Source organism: Narcine bancroftii, chromosome 14, assembly GCF_036971445.1.
Source record: "Narcine bancroftii isolate sNarBan1 chromosome 14, sNarBan1.hap1, whole genome shotgun sequence".
In the NCBI taxonomy this organism is placed as follows: domain Eukaryota; kingdom Metazoa; phylum Chordata; class Chondrichthyes; order Torpediniformes; family Narcinidae; genus Narcine; species Narcine bancroftii.
In genome coordinates, this window is record NC_091482.1 from 4,676,941 (window position 1) to 4,702,151 (window position 25,211).

The 25,211-nt window shown below is 40.6% G+C and overlaps 1 protein-coding gene across 6 annotated transcripts in view; it reads right to left on the reverse strand.

Moving 5' to 3' along the window:
• Positions 1 to 25,211, reverse strand: part of rps6kb1a (ribosomal protein S6 kinase b, polypeptide 1a) — a 211,542-nt gene that overhangs the window by 108,205 nt on the left and 78,126 nt on the right. For all 6 annotated transcript variants that reach the window (XM_069910978.1, XM_069910976.1, XM_069910977.1 and 3 more), the window contains 2 exons: positions 18,699 to 18,779; positions 14,719 to 14,835 (listed from right to left, as the gene is read on the reverse strand). In XM_069910978.1, coding sequence (XP_069767079.1) covers positions 14,719 to 14,835; positions 18,699 to 18,779 — 198 coding nt within the window. The remainder of the gene's footprint in view (positions 1 to 14,718; positions 14,836 to 18,698; positions 18,780 to 25,211) is intronic.

A 25,211-nucleotide genomic window follows, 5' to 3' on the forward strand; every position in this document is an offset into this window, starting at 1 on the left:
ACGATCATTTTGCTCATGAGGGCAGATGGGACCCTGACCCCAAAACCATCCACATGCAACAATTGGGTGGCACGCTCGTGACGTGAGAGCCCGAAAGTGCAGGTTAACAGCTCCTTGAGGGCATCATATTTGCCTTGCTCCGGAGGCTGCTGTAGGAAATCAAGACCCTTGCTGTCATCTCCTGGTCGAGTGACCTCACCACATAGTAGTAACACGAGTCATCGGCGTTGATCCGTCGAAGGTGGAACTGGGCCTCGGCTGCGACACCTAGAAAGTTGGCAGCTTCAACAAAACTTCATGAAGAACTGCTTGTGCCATCATCTTTGGGTCCAACTGGCGGTTGGACCTGCCGGGGTCACCAATGTAGCATGTGTGCTACCGTGGCGTGGAAAGAAAACACATACGAGGAGTCCAAGTTTATTACATTGGCAGCTCCGCTTATATTCTCTCCTCACTACTGATGATGGGAGTGCCGTCACGGAGAGTGCCGATCTACTCCTGCCCCAGGATTAAGGTGCTGGCTGTCCACCTTATCTACGTCTCTCAGAATCTTGTAGATCTCTATTAAGTCTCCTCTCATCCTTATAACCATATAACTGTTTACAGCACGGAAACAGGCCATGTCGGCCCTTCAAGTCCGTACCGGTTCACTTGAATAATTCCACTAGCTCCTCCGCAAACCAACAGACTAATGTTGGCCTATCATCTACATTACATTTTGACACGTGATAATAAAAGGACCCTTGAAGCCTTGGTCCTCGTGGGACCAGTGAATCTCTGGGCACTAACACAGAGAGAGGAGATGTCAACAACGTCAACATCAAGATGATGAGAAGAGTACAATTGCTCTGCAGGAAGATGTTCTTGGGTATTTTAGTTAATTTCAACATTTTGTGTTAAATTTTAAAAATGTTCACGACAATTTGTCAAGAGTGAACATTCTGAATGCTAGGGATATTTGCAGAAGAATGGAACCTCCTCCCCCTTTTTCTCCTTTTTGATAGGGGATGCCTTTTTAGTAGAATGCTGAAGGTTTGTTTCCACAGCCATGCAAGCCAATGTCATATTATGTAAATTTGCCCTCCTCTGTTCCTTCGCTTCCTTCTGTTGTTTAAATTTTCTTCTATTCAAGATAGACCCTTGTCCCTTTTTCTCATGTTCCTGTACCTCCTTTGTCGCCTCCCTTTCGGCTTCTCCTAGATACCATACAAGAATGATTTTTTCCAATCCTAGCGGCACCTTCCCCTGACCTTCTTCACTCCAACAAGAAAGGTCCTAGCTCTGCTAACCTTGCCTCGCAAGACTTATTTTCTAATCCAGGCAACATCCTGGTCAATCTCCTCTGCACCCTCTACAAAGTTTCCACATCTTTCCTATAATTAGAAACACACACAGCTGGAGAAACTAAGTAGGTCAAACAATATCCTTTATATAGAAAAGGTAAAAGTATATAATTGACCTTTGGGCTTGAGCCCTTCATCAGGGTTTTTACTTCAACCATAGTGTCTACAGATTTTTGTTAGTATACTGATTGGTTTCATCAGAGCCTAGTTTACAAACTTGAGTGCCTAAAAATGTAAAAGGCTGCAGAAAGTGGCAAGCCTACTGTAAGTACAAGGATGCATTCACATCTTGTTACAGCCCTGTACAGGGTAACTCCTTACACATTCCCATCTCATGATGTTTGATATGTAATGATATGATGATGTTCTAAGCATGTATCCAAGGGTATAAAAAAATCACCATTTTGCTGATAACGGCAGAATGCATTCTCCGACTAACATGGTTAGTTGCAAGTGTTACAATCCGGTAATAAAGAACAAAGAACCCTGATTTCGACTCAGTCTGGTGTTTGTCTCACTCATTCATGAACAAAGCAGACCTAACACCTACCCAAGTTGACCGCAGACAGTCTTTCCATCCAGTGAAGTGATCCACATGAGGCACTGCCTTGAGAAAGCAGCCAACATAATAAAATGTCCCCATCATTTGGTCATGCTGACTTCTCACAAGGTACAGAAGCTTCAAGTCTAGCACATGTAACTTCGAGAAGAGATTTTTCCCCAAACAATCAGATTCTTGAACCTTCCTGTACCTTCCCTCATCGTGACACAACTTCAGGATCAAAAATCTGTCTGCACGAATGTAACAATTTTCTTTTGCATAAATCATAGCTCTGAACACTATTTTTCTTCTGTGGTAATTTACTAGATTGTTAATAAATTTTACATAAAACTGTGCAGCTGTAGGCCAGTGAAAACTTCTGTGCATTTGTACATTGTACGCATGTGTTTGACTGAAACTCTCATTGTCCCTGGGTCTATGGACATCTGTCAGTTTCTTAGTGGGGGGGTGTAGGGGAAATAACATTGCCATTTCATTTTAAAAATAGCAAGTTTCCAATGAAACAAAAATGCTGGAGAACTCTGCAGGTCTCACAGCATCCATAGGAGGTAAAGATGAATAAGCGACGTCTCGGATCTGAGCCTGAAGAAGAGCTCAGGCCCGAAACATTGGTAATATATCTTTACCTCCTATGGATGCAACGAGACCTGCTGAGTTCTCCAGCACTTTTGTATTCTTACTACAATCACAGTGTCTGCAGACTTTTAGTGTTTTAAAAACACACAGAATGCTGGAGGAACTCAGCTGGTCTCGCAGCATCCATAGGAGGTAAAGATATATAAACGACTTTCGTTGCTCTATAAGTTTCCATTCACTGTAATTTTAAATGAGCAACTAATATCAGCTATTTCCTTGAACTTGTGTGGGACAAGCAGCAATAAAACCTGTTTGAGGAACAGTAGTCCTGTCTAATATTTAGTTGACATTTTTCTATTTTTTGCACAGCGGCTCAGCATCCACTTTCAGGCAATGATATCATTCCGTGTCCTCCATGCAACCTTGATCAGATGCTTTCAATGGCGCTCCTGTAGAAATTGTCAAGGGATGGTGGTGCCATGAAATTTCCTCAGGCTTCCACAAAGTAGAATATTCCGAAGACTAAGCCATTAGCGGACCAAGCACGACGTTTTATCAAAGCAGGAAAACGGAGTTCTGATGACTAACCATTACTCCAACACCAACTCTACTCCCTCCTCTACAGGTAGAGCAGATTTCTAGATTTTTCAGATTTCCAACAGCCACTTCTGTTGGTCAAGCCATTGTAAGTTTATAAGATTAGTTTACAACAGCGCATGCAACCTTCAAATGTTAGCTAGCAAGAAGGAGGATTTTAAATTTTAAAAGGAAACAACTCCCTGAAACTTTTTCTCAAGGACATTTTCTAATCACCTCACTCTAATCCTGAAACATGATCTGAAGCTACTCATGATCATGCTGGGATTTCACAACCACTCTACTACACCCTTTCTGCCTCCACAATCTAACAAAGGTCATATTCCACTGTGTAATTATTTTCTTTGAAGCAATTCTTCTTTGAGCAAATACAATGCGACTTGGTCTCCTTTCAAACGTGCCAAAACCTCTAATGTTTGCATCACCCAACACCAAAGTTAACACCATGACATTCATTTCCAATGAGATGTAAAGATAAATAATCTTGGATTTCAATTGGAATAAGTAAGCAGCCATTTTAGACACCAGCAGGTGTCACTGGACAAAATGTTTCAGGCACAAACAGCCAAATGTTCAAGGCAGGAAAAAAATGGCACTTGCCACTAACCATATAACACAATAGCAGCAGCCATCAAGGATCCACACCACCCAGCACTCTGCTCTCACTGCTACCATCAGAAAAGAGGTCTAGGTGCCACTAGAACTCACTCACACTACCAGGTTCAGGAACCGCTGCAACCCCCCCCTCCCCCCCCCCCCCCCGCCATCAGACTCCTCAACAACAAACTCGAGTCCCTGATTAAAGGACTCGTGCACTTTTGCTCCCCGTCTTTGTATTGCAGTTTATTTGTTTACATGTATACGCTGTGTACAGGTTTTTTTGCACTACCAATGTGGTTATTCAGCTTCGCCTGCAGGAAAAAGTAAGTGGAGCTACGATGTTGTGAATGTTACTGAAACTTGGCTGGAGGAAGGGCAAGATTGGCTGATGCAGGTACTGGGGTTGAGGTGTTTTAAAAAGAATAGGATGGGAGGTAGAAAAAAGACAGAGGGGGGAAGTACTGGTCAGGCTATATCAAGGCCATAGGACGCTGGAGAAGGAATGTCCACTGAGTTGGTGTGGGTGGAAGTCAGAAATGGGAAGGAAGCCTCCAAATTTCCCTCGGGACACCAAGGGGCAGATTTTGGACAGGGTTGTAGTTATGCTAATTTCAATTGGCACCTAATGACTGCAAGAGGGATAAATGGTGCGTACAAGGTTTCTTGATACAGTCTGTGGACCAGCCGACTAGAGGAGAGGCCAGACCGGATCCGGTTCTGGGGAATGATCCTGGTCAGGTGGAGGATCTCTTAGTAGGAGAGCATTTTGGTGAGAGTGACCACAACTCCCTTAGATTCAACATAGCCATGGAAAAGGATAAAAACAGTCAAACTGGGAAAGTGCTTAACTGGGGAAGGGCTAATTACGAAGGGATGAGGCAGGAACTAGCAAGAATAAATTGGAAACAGGTGTTTAAGGGTGAAAGCACAGAAGCAACGTGGAGGAAGTTTAGGGATCACTTGTGCAGGGTTCAAGATAGGTTTGTCTCACTGGGACAAGGAAAAGATGGTAGGAAAAGGGAACTGAGGCTGATGAAACAGGTCAGGCAATTAGTCAAGAGGAAGGAGAAAGCATACATTAGATATAGGAAGCAGGAAACAGGAAGGGTTCATGAGAAGTTTATGGTAGGCAGGAAAGAGCTTAAGGAAGGACTGAGGAGAGATTGAAGGGGGCACAAAAATGTCTTAACATGTAGAATTAAGGAGACCCCCAAGGCGCTCAAAGTGAATGTGAACAGAAGGATGACAAGAATGAAGATAGAGCGGTGAAAGGATAAGGGAGGCAACATGTGCCTGGAGGCAGAGGAGGTCCTAAATGAATACATTATGTCAGTATTCACAAGGACCTTGTTCACAGTGAGGTCAAAATTGAATAGGCATATGTGCTGGACGATGTGGAGGTTAAGGAAGCGGAAGTGTTGGATCTTCTTAAAAACATCAAGATGGATAAGTCCTGAGGCCGGATGCAAGATGAGAAGTGAGAGAAGAGATATCTGGGGCAGTAGCTATGATCTTTGGTCGCAGGGGAAGTGCCAGAGGATTGGACAAATGGAAAATGTACTCCCCTTGTTTAAAAGAGGTAATAGGGAGAATCCTGGGAATTATAGACCACTGAGACTTGTGTCAGTGGTGTAAAAATTAATGGAGAGGACTCTTAAGGATAAAACTTATGAGCATTTGGATAAGTACAGTCTACTCAAGGATAGTCAGCATGGCTTTGTGAAGCATTCAGGTGCAGCAAGCAGTAAAAAAGGCGAATGGTATGTTGGCGTTCATATCAAGAGGATTCGAGTTGTATAGGGCCTTGGTGAGACCTCACCTGGAGTATTGTGTTCAGTTTTGGTCTCCTTATCTGAGGAAGGACATCATTGCCATGGAGAGAGTCCAGAAAAGGTTTACCAGATTGATACCAGGGATGACGGGACTTGCATATGAAGAAAGGCTAGAATGACTGGGCTTGTACTCGCTGGAGTTTATACGATTAAGAGGAGATTTAATAGAAACGTTCAAAATTCTTAAGGGAATTGACAGGCTAGATGCAGGAAGATTGTTTCCAATGTTGAGCAAGTCTAGAACCAGGCGTCACAGTTTAAGGATAAAGGGGAAATTCTTTAGGACTGAGATGAGGAAGAATTTTCACTCAGAGGGTGGTGAATTTATGGAATTCTCCGCCACAGGAAGTGATTGAGGCCAGTTCCATAGCTATATTTAAGAGAGAGTTAAATTTAGTACTTTTGACTAGGGGGATCAGGGGGTATGGAGAGAGAGCTGGAACCGGGTACTGAGTGGATGATCAGCCATGATCAAAATGAATGGCGGTGTAGGCTTGAAGGGCCAAATGGCCTACTCCTACACCTATTTTCTATGTTTCTATGAAAGCTTGTGCCTTACGAGCCTAATTGAGTTTTTTGAGGACGTAACAAAAGAAATTGATGAGGGTAGGGTGGTTGATGTGGTCTACATGGATTTTAGTAAGAAATTTGACAAGATCCCCCATGAGAGTCTCATTCAGAAACCTTGCCGTGTGGATAAAAAATTGGCTTGAAGTAAGAAAACAGACGTAGTAGAAGAAAAGTATCCTGCCAGGAGGTCAGAAACGAGTGGAGTGCTGCAGGGACCTGTTCTGGGACCCCTGCTCTTTGTGGGTCAGAAAGTTTGTAGATGATATGAAGGTTGGAGGAGGAGTTGTGGTTGGAGCTGAAGGTTGCCGAAGATTACAAGAGGATATAGACAGGATGCAGAGTTGGGCAGAAAAGTGGCAGATGGACTGCAATTCGGATAAGTGTGAGGTGATGTATTTTGGAAGGACAAACCAGAAAGCTGAGTATAGGATTAATGGTTTGTTGCTTAAGAGTGTAGATAAACAGAAGGACATGGGGTGCAAATCCATACATCCTCAAGGTCGCCGCACAGGTTGATAGGATAATTAAGAAGGCCTATGGGATGTTGGGATTCATTAGGAGGGGATTAAATTCAGGTGTAGAGAGGTCATGTGTCAACTCTACAAATCTTTGTTAAGACCACACAGGGTATTGTGTTTAGTTCTGGTCACCTCATTATTGGAAGGATGTGGAAGCTATGGAGAGGGTGTAGAGGAATTTTACCAGGATGTTGCCTGGATTGGGAGATGTCTTATGAGGCAAGGTTAGTAGAGCTGGGAATTTTCTCTTTGGAGCGTAGAAGGATGAGAGTAGACAAGATTATGAGAGGCAGAGTTAGGGTGGACAGCCAGTGCCTGTTTCCCAGGGCAGGATCAGCAAAATGAAGGGAAGGAAGTTTCAGGGGGTAGGGTTGTTTTTTATTAAAAAACACACAGAGTTGTGGGTGCCTGAAATGCCTTACCGGGATGGTGGTGGAGGCTGAAACATTGGGGGCATTTAAGAGGCTCTTAGACAGACACATGGATGAAAGTAAAATAGAGGGTTATGGGGTAGGGAGGGTTTAGTACTTTTTTTTGGAAGGAATATGGGTCAGCACAACATCAAGGGCTGAAGGGTCTGTACTGTGCTGTATTGTTCTATGTTCTAATCTCAGGACTGTATGTATGTACTCTAACAATAAATCTGAAATCTGAAACATACCGTTCCCACACTATTGATTTTTCCCCCAAAGAATAATGCTCTATTTTCAGTTATTGTAACCACCTAATTAAATCAACTCCCTTTCCACAGTAAACAAATCTGAATTCACAAGAGAAAGCCCTGAACAGTTTTCTCTTGAGGGTTATTCCATCTTGCATGTTACAAAGAACAAAGTTAAAAAATTGACAAGCCCAATTTTCCAAGAATAAAACTTAATACTTTATTATTCCCAGAGCAAAGTAAAACAAATTTTGCCTTAACATAAATGTTCCAACACTTCAGATAAGATCCTGCATCACATTATATTTTTTTAAAACTTCAACAGCACAGAGCATCAGATAATGCTGGTCTGTGGATGCATGTCCATTTAACTTCCAGTTGGATAGTGGTCAATCAGCAGGAATCCTCAGTGAACCCTGGCAAATGAAGGCCTCTGTTGGGCTGATGGTCATTTATTTTCCCCACCCATCTTCCAGTGAGTGATTCCCTGTCCCTTTTCAAGCACTGAAGAATCTGAAATTATGAGCTCCCAGTCTTGGTCACTGTAACCACATCTTTGCTTAACTATGAAATTGTTGTTTCCATTTATGTCATCGATTCGTCCATCTCATTATAACTGCTGCATTCAGATAAAAGAGCCTTCACTTCAATTTGCCATATTCACTTCTGTTCCAGTTTCTGCTCCATACTTTTGCTAACAATTTCTGCACCATCAGGATATGCTTTGATTTTCATTGTTCACTATCTTGTGTTCTCATTTCTTTTTGAGTTATTATTAGAGGACCTTCATTTTGTAAACTGCAGCAGTTCCAAGCAGGTTTAAACCACCTAGTTGAAAGGCAAACATTGGTTTTGTACTTTATTTTAATCACCCCGCAGAGCATTTATCCAAAGTAGAAGCGTGAAAGAATGAAATTCAATATTCACACAAAGGGATTTTGCTAGGAGAAGCCAGCAAACAGAAATCTGGAATGACGTACGGTGTATGGAATGATGGCACGGTGAAGCAACTCAATGGCACCCAGGCTAAGACCAACAGACTTGTGCACCTGAGGAACAAGATTGGGCCCTTCGACTATCAGATATTTCTGAGGACATATCAGACAAATCAAACAAACAAATTATACCTTCCTTACTAAACTGAAAACAAGAACTTTTACAATGGATTCAGCAAAGACGTCGCATGAGAGCACATGGTAGGATTGAAAGGTTAGAGGAAAATCTACGAGGTTACAGTGTAAGCTGCAACGTGTTTGCATATTTCAAGAACAGCTAATTTTATAATACATCAAGTTACTTCAACCCTCTAAGTGCTGAACCTCCTAAAATGTTGTACCACTGTACCTTCACAATCCTGCTCATATTTAATTCAATTTGATGTAGGACAAGGCTCAGTGTCGAATTTCAGAACCAAGCTTCATCTTACCCCTTTATTTAAAACAACCACAGACAGATTGTTTAACATTTAGTAAGGATGTTCAGAGGAAGATTGACCATGAGCAAGCGTTGATCACTCCAGAGACTGAAATAATAGAGCACAAGGAAATACACTAAGTGAATAACTTGTACCCATCATCACAAAAGACGGAAAAAAATTTCAAAAAATATTGGGAACCACACTGTTTCGATGAAAAGGAGAAAAACAAGCACTGGGAAATTGAAATCATGGAATGCATTTCTAAATGGTTTAGAACAATGGAACACAACAGCACAGAAACACAGGCTCTTCGGCCCATCTAGTCTGTGCCAAACTTTTCTGTCTTGTTCCAGTGACCTTGTCCTTAGCTTTCCATCTATGCACCTCTCCAAACATTTCTTAAACGTCAAAATTGAACACGCATTCATCACTTCAGCTGGCAGCTCGTTCCAGTCTCACTACTCCCTGTGTGAAGCAGTTACCCCCTAAAATTCCTTTTAAACATTTCAGCTTTCATCCTCTTTTCTCACCTAATCTCTGAGGAAAAAGCTTGCTTCCATTCATCCCATCTTTCCTCCTCAGTTTTGCATACTTCTATGCTCCAGGGAATTGCTAGATTAATATGTCAAGAACCACAAGGGAAAATGTCTTTGTGCAAGGGGGTAAATGATAATCTTCTCAAAGGATTGGAAATTAAGAGTAATTAGAAGAATTTGACAAAGTTTGAGAACAGTGTCTTCAACGTTAACAAAGGAGACTATGAAGGCATGAGCCATAGGGTGGCCAGACAACCAGTTTTAGACTGGCCAGTCCAGTGCCACCTCAAGTCCGATGTTAATTTGCCCTCCATTTTGGGGTGTAGCTTGCGCGATGAGCGATGGATTGGTGGACCAGGGCTGGCCACTGCAAGCGCAGTGGGCAAGTTAACTGGGACTGGCTGGCGTGTGAGCAGTGGACCACAGATGGTGGAACTGGTGTGATCGGCAGCACTTTGACGTCGAGTGGAGTTGTGACTGGCTTTGAGGCTCCATATTCATTATTTCAGTACTTTATTTATACTGTGTGAATGCAGGTATTATCTATAATATGCAGAATGATAAATCATCAAATAGGGTTCGAGCAGAAAATTACTGATTTTTGTTTGAAATGGCTAGGTTTCTGCTGGATTTACATATAGGCAAAAAAAAGTTTAATGTTAGAATTTTTATTTAATAAAATAACTAAGGTGATCATCTGTTGTTTTTGCAATATGGTTTAAATTTTATAAAAATTTTTTTTTTAGAAACACACTAATGTATATGGTAAGTTGATAACCTCAGGGCCAGCACCAAGGGTGGGGGGGGGGCTTTCACAGGCATCACCCCCCTCAAATGAGTTATTGTGCTTCCCCACCCACAGCACCAACGTTACTAGCATAAGCACATGATAAACATGACCTCACTTTCCCCCAGCTGACAGAGTCTTAGAACGGCAGTTAGTGCACCCCCCCATCTGCCCACCTGTGGTTTTCTAATGCCCCCTCCCCCATTAGACTTGTTCTGCTGCTGACCTGCATGCCCTCCTTTTCTGGAAATTTGGAAATGGCCATCCTAATGAGATATGGGTTGTTTGCGGTTGACTGGGAGAATGCACTGAAAGGCCTAACAGTGGACAGAATGGGATACATTTAAATAATTAATAAATTGCTAAAAACAGCTCTCATCACAAATATACAAACAGGAAAAGTGATTCATTGGTGGCTGACAAGATAAATTGGAATGTTACTTACATTCAAGGAAAAGTCTTAAATTAGCTAGAACAGAAAAACTGGGTGCATCTCAAAACAAAATTGGACTAAAAAAATTGTTAAAGAATGACAGGATAAAACATTGAGAGAAAACTAGCAAGAAACATAGAATTGGGTTACGAGCATTTAAACGTACATAAAAAGAGAAGCAAGGAAAAAAGTAGACCCCTTACAGCAACTGTATATTTATAAAGGGTAATAAAGGAAATGGGAATGGAAGTAAACAAAACCTGCCAAATAGATTACAGAATAAATGAGGAACTGGTGGAATTCACTATCAGTTTAAAAGAAGACGACAGTGAAGGATGATTCTTACACTATAATCTCCCAAGTTTGGGATTCGGTAAGTGTTCCTGTTGATTGGCATGTAGCAAAGGTAGTGCCAATATTTTGAAAAAAATAGGGACAATAAAATTATTAACCTGTGAGACTAACACTAGGGGTAGAAAACATGCAACAGTCAAGAGGATACAACAAGAAAACCCCTTAAAAACAATAACAGGATTTAGAAGAGCCAATTTAGATAAAGCAAAAGGAAATTTGTGTTTGACTTGAATGATGGGAGCATTCTGATTGTCAAGTAAAATGCGGAACCAGAGGACGCAATTTATTTGGATTTTTGGTAGACTTTCATTAACATCTGAAAGTTTGATTAACAAACCATAATTATACTGACACAGAATGATAATTAGTTACGAGATAGAATGCAAAAATGTGAATAAATGGAATATTTTCAGTTTGGTAGGCTGTGACATTCAAGTATATGGAATGGTGCTTGGATCTTAGCTTTTCTCCATCTTGACCAGTGGTTTTCAAACTTTTTCTTTCCACTCACATACCACTTTAAGTAATCCCTATGTAATAGGTGTTTTGTGATTTCTAAGTGATTGCTTCAGGTGTATGTGAGTGGAAAGAAAAGGTTTGAAAACCACTGTTTTAACAATATCTAATTGACTTGTTATGTGCAAGGTTTCATAACTCGAAAGGAAATGGGCCATTGACAATTTTTCTCAAGCAAAATATTTCAATAACAATTGGGTCTAGAGCAGTGGACTCAACCTTTTTTCCTTTTTTCCCTTACTAATCACAGAGCACCTATGGTATAGGGATTACTTAAGGTGGAATGTGAGTGGAAAGAAAAAGTTTGAAAACCATTGATCGAGACCAGCCGTTCTCAATCTTGTTTTGGCTATGGTTACCTTAGGACTATGCTCAATGTTTATGGGCCCCCTTCCCTGTGAAGCAGTAAAGTTTAGTTGGTTTCTTCCATACCTCTCTCCCACTGACTCCATAAAAGCATTAAAAATATTTGAGGATTTCAGTCCATGGCTTCCTTTAAATGTGCTGTGATCCCCCAGATCTGGGTGAATGATTTAGCTCAGAGAATGGAAAGTCCCATTTTCTTGCTTAGTATGAAGCAGGACATAAAGAGGCATCAAGGTGAAAGGGGCAAGCTGAATGAGAGGACAGTACCATGATAGATTCAATACAATGTGGAAAAAATGAGATCATTCACTTTGATGCTTATTTAAAAAATAATGTGGACTGTTTGTTGAATGATGAGTGATTGAGTAGAGATGCATTCAAACTGATACAGGTGATTGTACTCAAGTCACTGAAGGATAACATGCAAATACAGCAACTCTCAAAGGGCAAATGGTAGAATAAACCTACATTAGCCTATATTGCAGCAGTGAAGAAGTATTTTTGCAATTATTTTGAGATTTGGTGAGAATGCATCTTGGATAATGTGTGCAATAGCAGCCTCCTTTCCCCATGAAAGAATGCATTTGTCATAAAGGGAGACTACCTTGCCTGGTTCCAGGGATAGCAGGTTTTCCAAAGAAGGAGAAATCGAATAGACTTGGACTACATTCTTTGGCGTTCAGAAGAATGAAAGGAATAAAACATACTTAAAGAGCTCAACAGGCTTGAAAAACATGGATGTTTCCTTTGGCTTATGAATTGAAGTTCAGAAGACATTACTTCATAATAAGGGGAGACCATTTTGGGCCAAGACTCAGAGGTGAATTTTGGTATTCTCCAACCCCAATAGCTGTGGAAGTTCAGTCCTTGTGTTAAATTAAAAAAGATCAACAGATTTCCAAACATTTGGAAAGAAAATGGAACTGACTGAGTGAATTTTGAAGGAGTGCATACCCTGTGCAACTTTCTCATGTGCACGTTGATACAACATTGACTAAGGGTTACAAGTTTGGTCTTCAAGCAAAGTGAATAGACATGCACTGATTTCCGTAATAAAAGGATTATCCTACAAGGATGGCTTCAGTACAAAGCTTACACTCTGGATTTCCTCCTTACATCCCTGCTGGAAGACCTGAGCATGAAACATGAAACTTCTGTAGACTTGAAGGGGGAGATGATCAGAGGAAGCTTCCATTGCTTGAAGAGTCCAGGACAAGGAGTTCAAGAAAAAGTGCAATCAGACATCAGCTATTTAGTTGGGTGATTAATAAAATTTCCTTCAAAAGAACTGTATATCTTTGAAATTCTGCGAAATATCATCCATCTGGGGGAGCAGACCCAAAGACTAAATGGTTTACTTACACTATTTCTTATATTTTGCTCTTGAAGCCACGTACCCAATCTTTAGAAGCAGCTGAAATGATTGGAATATTTAATTTTACAAAGACTATTCTATTCCCAACTGTAATGCGTGTCAAAAGAACCAAAGACTTGTTGATCCAAACCAAGGCTTTTATTAACTAAAAGACTGGAGCATATACAAGTAGGTCGACCAGTCCAGAATGACCTGGTCTGGCTAGGAGCAATCCTTTAAGACCTGCCAGTAGGTGTGGCTACACTCTCAGCCAATCACAGTCATCCTACATTACCGTAGGTACATATATACATTGGTGATAGAAACTGTACTATCACACCAACCAACCAACTTTCCACATCTATTCTGCCAGTTATCTTTGGTTTTCCTAGTTTTCATTTGACCATTGCTCTCGAAGGAACAATCAGTCTGGATCAAATCAATTCTTCATGTCATCATATCCTTTTTGTTCTGAGCAATTAGGAATATTCTTCAAGACATATTCTTCACTACCAACCCTGGAATCTTTGAGAAGACATGGAAATGTGCTTGAGCTAAATGAAAACCTTAATAATGAGACACTTTTAATAGAAAATTCCCGCTCCCCAATCAATTCTCACCTTTCCTCTCCTGTCCAATTATCACCCTATGTCTATTGGTCTGTGCTCCTCTCTCTGCTCTTTCTCTTCCCTCTCCCCAGCCTTTTAATTCAAGCGCCTGCCTGCTTTTTGACTCATACCTTGAAGGGCTCAGGCCAGAAACACAGGTAATATATCTTTACCTTCAATGGATGCAGTGAGACCTGCTGAGTTTCTCCCAGCATTTTGGTGTTTTTACTGCAATCACAGAGTCTGCAGACTTTTATACTTCAATACATTCAGCTTTTAAATTTTACTACAGGACCAAAGGAAAGTCAGCTCATGTTCCTTTACCATAACCTAGCAAATTATTTCCTCTCAACCACCATCTAATTTTCTTCTTGATTGGCCCTGTTTCCACCCCTGCCTCAGAGCACTTTCCAGAAAGTATTTATTGTGGATGTTTCTCCCACCAATCCTCTTAATATCAGCTAGTCCATTCAATTATTCATCTTGTAACTGGGTCTCAGTTTCCTTCCCCAGTTTCACCACAAAATGAGGTGAGAATAAAATAGAAATCTTAACATTGAAATGTATCAATGGACAGTTCAGAGGTAGTTAAACTAATATTGAGAGATGCAATCCAATAATTTTCAGTATTTGTTTCAAATTTCTAAAGCTCAATTAAGGCCACTGAATGTTGAACTCTGGGGTGTATTTGAGCATAATGCCTTACAGACATGTACATACAGCATGATAACAGGCCCTATTGACCCTCGAGCCCATGCTGTCCAATTATACCCACTTAACCTACAACTCTTGGCACATTTTGAAGGGCGGGAGGAAACTGGTCCCCCTGGAGGAAACGCACGCAGACATGGGGAGAATGCACAAATTCCTTCCAGACAGCGCAAGATTCAAACACTCATGCCAATTGGTGGCACTGAAATGGCGATGTGCTAACTGCTATGCCATCCTTGCTGCCCATTTAAGTTGAAGAAAATTTTAAAAAGGCGTTAAATTGCTTCAGTAAAAAAAATGAATGAAAATATATATCACATCTTCATGGTATCTAAGAAAATAACATTTATACGCCATTTGACTTGATAAATACTTGCCTGGATGTGCATTTTTATGACAGCTTTTCCGATAAGGGTTGCACCAAAAAAAGTCCAAAATGGAACAAGGAAGTGTCCACAGGTTATTCCCGCCAGGTCAAAGAGGGGATTGGGAATCTGTAACACAATGATGACATTTAGGAATAGAAGGGCAAAAGAAAAAAAGTAATCTGGAATGTTACACTATTACCATAACAAAGCAAAGATAGCTTTTACACCATCTCCTCTGTACATTAAAGATGTCGATATAAGTCTAATCGTGCATCTTGCACACAGTTAATCCTGCCTCCAACACAATTCTGATTTAATTTCTGATTTTTTTTCCTCCCCTGTTAAAATTGTAGGGCAAACAGAAAGCAACAAATTGGAAAATTATTGTCCTGCTACCACATGTTGAAACTGGATTCAATCTCATTCAAGTTTAAAATGTAACACCCAACAGAGTGCAGATGCTGAAAAATGGACCAAAAACCAAACTGTTGAAGGAACTTATTAAGTTAGGCAAGAATGGACAGTTGACTTTTCAGGTCAAGACCTTGTACAAGGTCTGGGATCATGTGAATGCCAGATTGCTGAGGAGAAAGGGTAAGGCAGGAACTGGCAAGTGACAGATGGGTCCAGGTGAGAAAGAGACAACAGGCAGGTGGAACCAGGAGGGGAAGGGAAGGCTGGAGTTTATGACAGAGCTGACAAGTGGAGATAACAAGCTGGTTGGGTGAAAAGTTAGAACCAAGCGAACTCTACCTCTGTTCTGTCTGGGGGAGGTAGGGTGAGAACAAAGAGGGGGATGTGGATAAGATGCAGGAGAGGACTCCATCAATTACAGTGGAGGCCAGGTTTCTTGAAAATAAAAGGAATACATTTTAACTGTTTCATCTCAAGAATAGATGTGGTGGAGACTGAGACTGAAAGAAAGGGATGCCATCTTTATAAGAGCTAGGGTGGAGGAGGTGTAGTGCAAGAGATGAATATTGGAGTCAGTGGGATTGTAGTAATAGTTTGTCAGTGGGGTTGTAGTGAATAGTTCGTCTTCTGAGATGAAGACAGATCCAGAAAGAAGGATCAGAAATAGTCCAAGAGAATCTGAGGGCAAAGGTGGAAGCTAGTTCCAAAGTTGATGAATTAACATCATTAATATAAGAACATTCTCTGCTTTACCCATTAAGACCATGCAGTCTTAAACTACAGTTTCCATATTCAGTGCACTGCTTGCAAGATAGCAATGCTTCAGTAAAATTGTTTTTGGAAAAAATAACGAGCAATATCTCAAGGCACAAAATGGTTCGAGAAATTAGGAACTCGATGACCTAACCAACCAGCTGTCTTGGTTAAAATAAAAGTTGAATTAACAAATATAAGAATGCATTGCAATCATTCAAACCCTACATCAGTCATTAACCAGTAGGTGCCCATTGCACACTGCACAGTCAAAAAATAATAAGTAAAATTACAAGCTCAATCTATCAATTCATGGAACAGTCTCGCACAGGATTTCAATTAATCCAATATTAACACTAAAGAGCTTTTTTGAGAGAGGTTGGCAACGTTGAATGCTTTAATGCTGACATACTAAAAGAAAATTTTTAAAAATCATTTTCAAATGGCTTGTACATAGTTAAAAGTTCAGATTTATTGTCAGAATACATAGATGACATCATATACAATCTTGAGGTTCTTTTTCTTGTGGGCCAAAGAGAATTTCTACTTATCGGTATTGCAAAAAATTGTCGTCAAGAAAAAATATGAACAGAAAAACCCCTGTTATCTGCAATTCAAGCAACAGGGGGAAAAAAAATGAAGAAAATAAATATATAAATTTTAAATAAATAAGAACAAATAAAAATTTAAATAAAAGTTTAAAATTGTAGAAGTAAACATTTTCTGAGGTAACATATAATCCTTTGGTGAACATGAGAGTAAATATTCAGGCAGTGGAGAGCTTCAGTCGTGCTTTGCCCATAACAGCTGTTTGAATAAAGTTGTTTATGAATAAAATTCAAAGGATGAAAAGCTGGTTGATGCCACTCACCATTTGGGTGATTCTCTTAAAGTGTCTCCTTATCCCTGTTTAGTAAATCTTTTTTTCCCCCAAGTATATTAGCAAGGCTTTTACGTGTAAATTGGCTCTAAAGGTTGTCATAGTCAAAGGGTGGTTGTGGGGTTGAGCTCCCACTGATACACAAATGACTTTCACGACATGTGTCTCAAACAGCCTATGACAACCATGTCCAAATCCTGGCCTTCATGTGTGGCATGGTTCTTCTGCCCGGTGGAGCAGTTCTTACTGACAGAAGAAGGGGCAAAGGCGGGCCACTGACACCTTGAAACCAGTTGCTCTGGGGAGATGGGAATTGTTAATCATGGATGGTAACTCATCTAGGAGAGGGAAAGCTCTGATTTGAAACCTCCACTGCTTTGTAGCGAGATCCACCCATGGGAAAGGCTTTGGGAATAATCCTCGAGTACCCTGGGGAAAACCCACGCAGACACAGGGAGAATGTATAAACTCCTCACAGACAGCATGGGATTTAAACTGCTAACCACTACACTAACCGTACCGCCCTCTACTGTTCGTCTATCGGGTGTCTCCGTGGAGGGAGCTAAACCTACAAATGCAGCAATGGTTAAATGTTTTCAAAGAATGTGACTGAAAATAATGTAAAATGCTTTAAGGTTTATATATTCATGCAAGTGAAGCTTGTTCAGTGTAAGTACCAAAGTATTTTTGTCTTTTAAACTGTTTACTCTTAATGCAAATGTATTATTTCGCCATTGTAAGAGTGAGCCTCAAGCAAACGGAAAACTTGCTTATCCAGAATCTACCATTCCCCAGAGGTGCTAGATATCAGGGGTTTTGCTGTATACAAAAGAGAAAAATGTAAACAAAGAAAAGATGTGTAAATTAACTGACTGAACAATACTACAGCAAAAATAAAATATTCCGTAATACATAATGTGTAACGTAAGAGTCCTTAAAAGATTATTGTTGAGGAGATGCAGTCCTGATGGTGAAGGAGTAGCAACTGGCTCCTGAACCTGATGGTACGTGTCTTGTGGCACCAGACCATGATGCACCCAGTCAGCACACTTTTCACCCCTCATTTGTAGAAGTTTGTCAAAGTTTTTGATGTCATTTCAAATTCTTCAGAAAGTAGAGGTGCTGATGTGCTTTCTTCACGGTGGCATGACTGTGTTGGGTCCAGGAAAGATCCTCCAAGATAGTGACAGGCAGAAATTTAAATATGTTCACCCTCTCTACCTTTAATCTCCCAATGATTACTAGATCACACACCTCTTGTTTTCCCTTCTTCAAGTCCATAATCAGCTCCTTGGTTTTGGAGACACTGAGTGTGAGGTTGTTGTTGGTACACATTCAGGCAGGTTTTCAATCTCCCTCGTATATGCTGACTCATCACCCCCTCTTATACAACCCACTACTGTGGTATCATTGTAAAATTTGTCGATGCTGTTATTATTGTACAGAGCCACACATTCATAAGTGTAAAGCATGTAGAGCTGTGGGGCTAAGAACACAGTCCTGTGGTGTTCCGGTACTGATTGAGATTGTGGAGGAGAGGTTCTTGCCAATCCTTGTCGATTGTGGTCTGGAAATCCAGGATCCAATTACTCGGGTATTGATGCCCAGGTCTGGAATTTGCCAATCCGTTTTGAGCTGATTATGGTGTTAAATGGCAACCTGTAGTCGATAAAGAGCATCCTTGATGTATGTATCTTTGCTCTCCAGGTGCTCCAAGGCTTTGTGTTGAAGATGGCATCTGTTGCGGTCCTTTAACTACTCAAACAGGAGTTGATTTATTGGGAGCTAAATGTATTGCAATAACTAGGAGAAACAAGCAATGCACTCAGTGGTTTATATATGCAGCGTTTGAAATTCCAAGGCAGGATTATGCTCATTTCTTCTTTTATCGGAGTCACCATTTTAGATTACAAGACTTATTAACTTTTCATCTTGTACTTACGGAAGCGCATGCCAAGATGCCAAAGAAACCAACTTTTTGCACCAAGTTCTGAACAGCCAACCTTGCTCTGGTGGGAAGATCCTATTGAAAAAAACAAAGAAAATCCTTCAACATACTACAAAAATCCCAAACAGCAAGCTCCAATGTTACAATATATTTGTATAAGAAATTAGGAATAAGGCACCTGGCCTGTCCCCACATTTTGTTATGATCATGGCAGATCTGCCAAGTCCACAAGGCTCTTTATTCCCTAATCTTTAAAAAAAATTATTTGCTACTTCATCAAATGTTTCCAGTGATCCAGCCATTACCATCCTCAAGGGTTGAGAATTCCAGTGATTCACTTCCCTCTGAGAAGAAATTCCAATGCACCCATTGTTTTGTACTAATGAGATAAGTGTATTTGGTAATTAAACACATCAAAATTTTGACTATACTTGTGCCAAATAATTGCTTTTTTATTAATTACTTTTCAAATAAATTAATTAGATAAATATTAACATTAATTGTTAATTAATTCATTTAATTAAAAAGGCAAGATGGAGGGTGAGGATGGGCAAATAAAGTTGGGTCAGAGAGGGAAAAGCAAGGGTGCAGACAGGCCAGTGTGTGACAAGCTGGTAAGAAAGATCATGAGCAGATGGAAAAGAGGAATGGAAAGATGGAGAAGAGACACAGATTGATAATGTGTGGCTGACAGACAGATGAAACCAAATGTGGAAGAGTGATAAGTCTAGGAGGGGGGTGGAAATGAGAGAGAAAGTGGTAGAAAAGGAATGCTGGAAATGGGAAAGGAACCTCAGACATGAAGGAAATTACTGTGATTTCAGAAAGTAGGCTAGTCAAATTGTAGTAGTGATAAATTATTCAAGAGGGTGAACCCTCGCAAGACATCAGATTCCGGCAACGTACCTGGCAAAGTACTGAAAATCTGCACCAACCAACTAGCCAGTGTTCACGGACATTTTCAACCTTTCATTGTGGCAGTCAGAGGTTCCTACCAGCTTCAAAAGGACATCATCCCAGTACCCAAGAAGAGTAGCGTGGACTGTCTGGGGTTCCATGCACCTCACACTGCATGGGGAAAAAAACTTTACTCCACCCCACCCTTAAATACTGTGCACCAATACATAATATTTTTTAACCCTGGAGATAAGATTGATAGTCTACACCAGCCATTCCTAACGGGGGTTCTACAGCCCTCTGAGGGGAGGCATAGAACATTTAAGCAAAAGCTTTGTTTTCTTTTCACCACACGTAACAAACATTTTTATGTTTTTTTTTTAAATGTAATTGGTAGGAGAGAAGTATGGAAGAAGCCAAAACTTGACTGCTTCACAGGAAAGGGGGCCATATACTATGAGCAGAGTCCTATGGTTGGTCTACACTATTTCTCTCACAGTTGAATAAACACAAGTACAGTACCATCCCTGTAAATCTCTTTGGCAGCCTTTCCAAACCCTCCATGTTCTCCATGTAATGTGTCCTAACCAAGGTTTATATACTGGTAGTTGTTACATGACTTTATTACACTTGTACTCATTGCTCCACCCAATGAAAGCAAGCATACCATATGCCTTTTTTAAAAATCACCTTGCCTACTTGTGTAGCCACATTCAAGGGTCTGAGGTGGAAAGTGTGCTGACTGGCTGCATCATGGTCTGGTATGGGGACACCAATACCCCTGAGTGTAAAGGCCTCCAAAAGGCAATGGACAAAGCCCAGGACATCACAGGCAAAACCCTCCCCCACTATTGAGAACATCTACCGGGAAAACTGCCATCAGAGAGCAGCAGCAAGCATCAAGGTATCCACACCACCCAGCACACCTTACCAACAGGAAAGAGGTCTAGGTGCCACAAGACTCGCCCCACCAGGTTCAGGAACACCTGCTCCCCCCTCACCATCAGACTCAACAACAAACTCAATCAGGGACTCATTTAAACTTTTGCACCGTTTTTTTTAAAAAATTCTGCATTGAACACTTTGCTTACAATTTTTAAAATCTGTATATTGTGCACATTTTTTTGCATTACTAATAATTCTCCTTTGCCTACAGGCAAAATAATTTCAGGGTTGAATGTGATGTCATGTATGTATTCTAACAATAAATCTGAACCTGAACCCCCCCAGATCTCTCTGAACATCAGTGCTTTCCAGATTCCTGTCATTAATTGTGAACTTTCCCCTTTCATTTGACCTCCAAAAGTGCAACACCTTACACTATCTGAATTAAACACAATATGCCAATTCTCTGTTCACATCAGCCCAGAAAGCCCAGCAGTGCCTCTACTCCCTGAGAAGGCTAAGGAAAGTTCATCTCCCACCCTCCATCCTCACTACATTCTACAGAGGATGTATTGAGAGCATCGTGTGTAACTGCATCACCGCCTGGTTTGGAAGCTGCACCTCCTCGGACCTCAGAGGAAAGTGAAGTCAGCAGAAAAGATCATTGGGGACTTTCTTTGTACCATGAAGGACATCTACAACACTTGATGCAGATGAAAGGCAATAAACATTGTGAAGTACTTCACACACTCCTCAAGTAAACTGTTCTCCCTTCTTCCATCTAGTAGGAGGTACTGCAGCATTAGGGCCCTTAGGTCCAGAGTGGGCAACAGAATCCCCAGAACATATGGGCATAGAGAACCTTGGTACCAGGGACTCTTACAGTTAACATCTTAATATTTAATATTTTATATGTTTAACTTCTACTTTAACTTATATCTATTTAGATATGCTCTGTGGTCCTGGAGAAATGCCATCTCACCTTTACTGTGTGAGCATGGTATGAACGATAAATAAAGGTGACTGAATAGCCCTCCATACTGTGTACAACTCCACTCATATTTGTATCATCTGAAAACTGATTAACCCACCCTGATTTTCATGTGTCATCTATCAATCTATTTATTTATTTATTTATTTGTTTGTTTGTGTACTTATATATATTATATCTCACAACAAGGTCATTTGCAGTTTTATTATCTGCCATGGGAAAGCAAATTCAATGCATAAAACTACTTCAGCACCACTTATGGTACTTCAGCTTGGCAAATGACTTTCAGCAGATCATTTTACACCAGAAGAGAACATGAAATCACTCTCCACCCCAGTTGCAGTTGCTAAAACCAAATTTACTAACCTGAAGTTCAACAGATGTGTAATGCATTGCAATCTGTCAACTTTGCTGAGTCATTGTTTGATATTAATCAACTTGGAGAAATAAATCACGTTGACAGAATAGGCATGAGCCAAACCTTTAACTCTCAGTGCAGTGCAAGCCCTTCAGCCCACCAAGTCTATGCCGACCGTGATGCCAATTTAAATTAAATCCCTTCTGCCTGCACATGGTTTATATCACAAGACCAGGAGACATAGGAGCAGAAATGTAGGCTGTTCAGGCCATCGAGTCTGCCTTGCTATTTAATCATGAGCTGATCCATTCTCCTACTCAGCCCCACTAAATGGCAGCCTTCTCATAACCTTTGATGCTCTAACTAATCAAGAACCTATCAATCTCTGCCAAAAATAAACCAAACGACCTGGCCTCCACAACCTTCTATGGCAACAACTTCAACAGATATTTCTTCACATGCATCTCTGTTCTAAGCGGATGCTATAGGTGTACAGTGGAGAACTTCCTGGCTGGTTGCATCACTGTCTGGAATGGACAAGAAAGCTCAGAACAAGCAAAGATGCCAGGGGGTTGTTAACTCGGCCTGTGACATCACAGGCACCAGTCTTCACTCCATTAAGGACGTCTACAAGAGGCGGCATCATAAGAAAGCAGCCTCTATCCTCAAGGACCCCCAGCATCCAGGCCACGCCCTCCACTCTACCATCGGGAGAAAGGTACAGGAGCCCAGCGGCCCAAGGACAGCTTCCCACCCACTGCCATCAGATTCCTGAATGAACGATGAACCACAGACACCGCCTCACTTTGACTTTTTATTGCACTATTATTTTTTAATTTATTTTGTACGGTGGTTTTATAAACGTTTGCACTGTGATGCAGCCACAAAACAAATTTTGTGACATATTCATGACAATAAGTCCTATTCTGAAAGGGCAGAGCTGTCTCACTTTCATTCCCTCGCATCTAAAATCATGTCCAGCTGCAAAATAAGTCTCCCTTTCTTCAGCAGATGTGCAGCTCCAACTGCAAAGCTGAACTGAGGGCTTCAAATGTTTTCTGTAACTATTTAGTGTTTAAAATACAGGCATTTTCTCTCTCTCTCTCCAAATAATTCACAATAATCACTCCTCCATTTTTTTATGACCCAAGAATTGCACGTTTATCCCAACCATTGAGACTGGCAGGCAGTTCGATCATTTGTCTCTGTCAATGGGCCCTTTCAAATTATTCAAGCTGGAAAATGACACACAAGGAAGTAATTTATCAAATTCCCCATAACTGACACAGGCAAAATATTAACTACATTAGCCTGAAGAATTAGAATTCTCCCTTATCAGTTCCAGTGGCAGAATGAAGATAAAATTGATTGTGGAGTTGCAACATAGGCAGAATCCAACATCTTCTTGTTCCATCGTGGGGAATTTTAGTGAAGTAACCACCATTTTCTGCATCGAAAAACCCAACATTGAATAAAACTTGGCATGTGCCTTTTCTTCAAGTTGTTTAGTTTTACAGTAAGAAGTACCTCATACCTTCATAAGCTTTCTTCTAGTTTCCTGATTTATTCAGTGTGCCATTGACTATACAGTTTAAATCCTTAACTTGATGATGTCAGAGCTGTACAGCAGAGGAACATGCCCTTTGACACACATTGATCATTTTGCCCTTTTGCACTAATCTTGTTTGACTGCATGATGTTGACATCCTTCTATACCTTGCCCATTTAAGTTTTTATCTCTCACCAGAACATACAATTGTAACTGACTCCACCATCTCCTATGGCAGAGTTTCATGTCATTAAAAGAGTTAACCCTCAAATCTCAATTAGAAATCCTTCCTCTCACCATAACCCTACAACCTCTTGGTTTTGATACCTTGACCACAAGAGGTAATAATGATCTGGACTTCAATTTCAAACGTCTTTAACAGGTTACCCTCCTTCACTCCAGGGAAAATCAAACTCAGCCTATCCAATCTCTCCATTACTCAAGTCCTCCAATCCACACCACGTCCTAGCAAATCTCTTCTGCACTCTCTCCAGCGCAACCACATCCTTCCTTTGATGTGGCAATCTGAACCATACACAATAATCCAAGTGTGGTCTTACCAGTGTTTTGTCAAAGTGCCGTACTAACATTCCAAAGGCAGTATCTTGTAGGGTATTAAGGAATCTTGAAGAATAGGAGGGGCCTTGAGATTCAAGCCCATACTTCCTTGAAAATGATGACAGGTTTGTAAGAAAGCATATACTGCATGTTTATATTCTCCACCTTAACCTATAAAGCCAAGTGTGCTATATAATATGGGCTTAAATCCCAGACTCCTAAGTTCAACAACATTCCTTAATGCAATATCTTATAATGTATGTGTCTTAACCCAATTTAACTTTCCAATTTTGGCAACAACACCACAATTGTTCTCGAAATCCATTTATTATGGAAAACACATCAGATTGGCTTGCTGCTCCACGTGATGACTATCAGTGTCTGGTAAGAATAAAATTTGTTTGCCCTCACCACAGAAAGCCTTGCTGAAGTCCTCATAATACAACACCCACTGCCCAGCCCTCATCAATCCTCCTCGTCACCTCTAAATAACCCTTGGATTCGCGAGACACAACGTATGAATCCCTGATATTTCCACCATTCCCTGATTATCCAAATGTTGGTAGATCCTGTCCCCAGAATTCACCCCCCCCCCCCCCCCAACAACTTTCCAACTATTGACAAGCAAACTGCAGGCTGGACATTGACCTCTGCTCATTTATGATTGAATGCTTGAGTCACTGACCTGAAGAAAAATTCAGAACTCTTCATTGAGGGGAGAATGTGAAAGTTTGGACACTTGTATACAACTGATTTTTGAACAAGAGTTCAAACAACAAAAAAAACACAATAAGATGTCAAATTGTAGTCATAAATTTGGGGGAATTATCATAAAGTCGACAGACAAAATCAGCAATGTTAAAAGGAAACTTACAATCTGATTTGCTTTCCTGGGTGGACAAAATGAACAAGTTTTAACAAGGCCAGTTTCCAAGTAGATTTTTTTCTTTAGCTACAGGATATAGACTTCATCGGAAAAAAATGAAGGCAAGTTTTTATACTAGGCTGGGTTGGAATAACCTAACAATATTTTTAACATGGCAAAATTTTCAAGGGTTAAAGTAATTCATGGAACAAACATTAATGTGTAATTGTCAGAAAGACATTAGAACAAGGCAGTTGGGTTTTCCAAAGTCCAGAGGTAGGGCTGTTCTAGACAAGTAACACAGTTTAATAGCAGGAAGTTTCCTTACAGCCTTGCTGATGCAATCTTACCACAGCAGTTCCAGCTAACTATTATAAACCTCTATAAAGTCCACGTTGACAAAT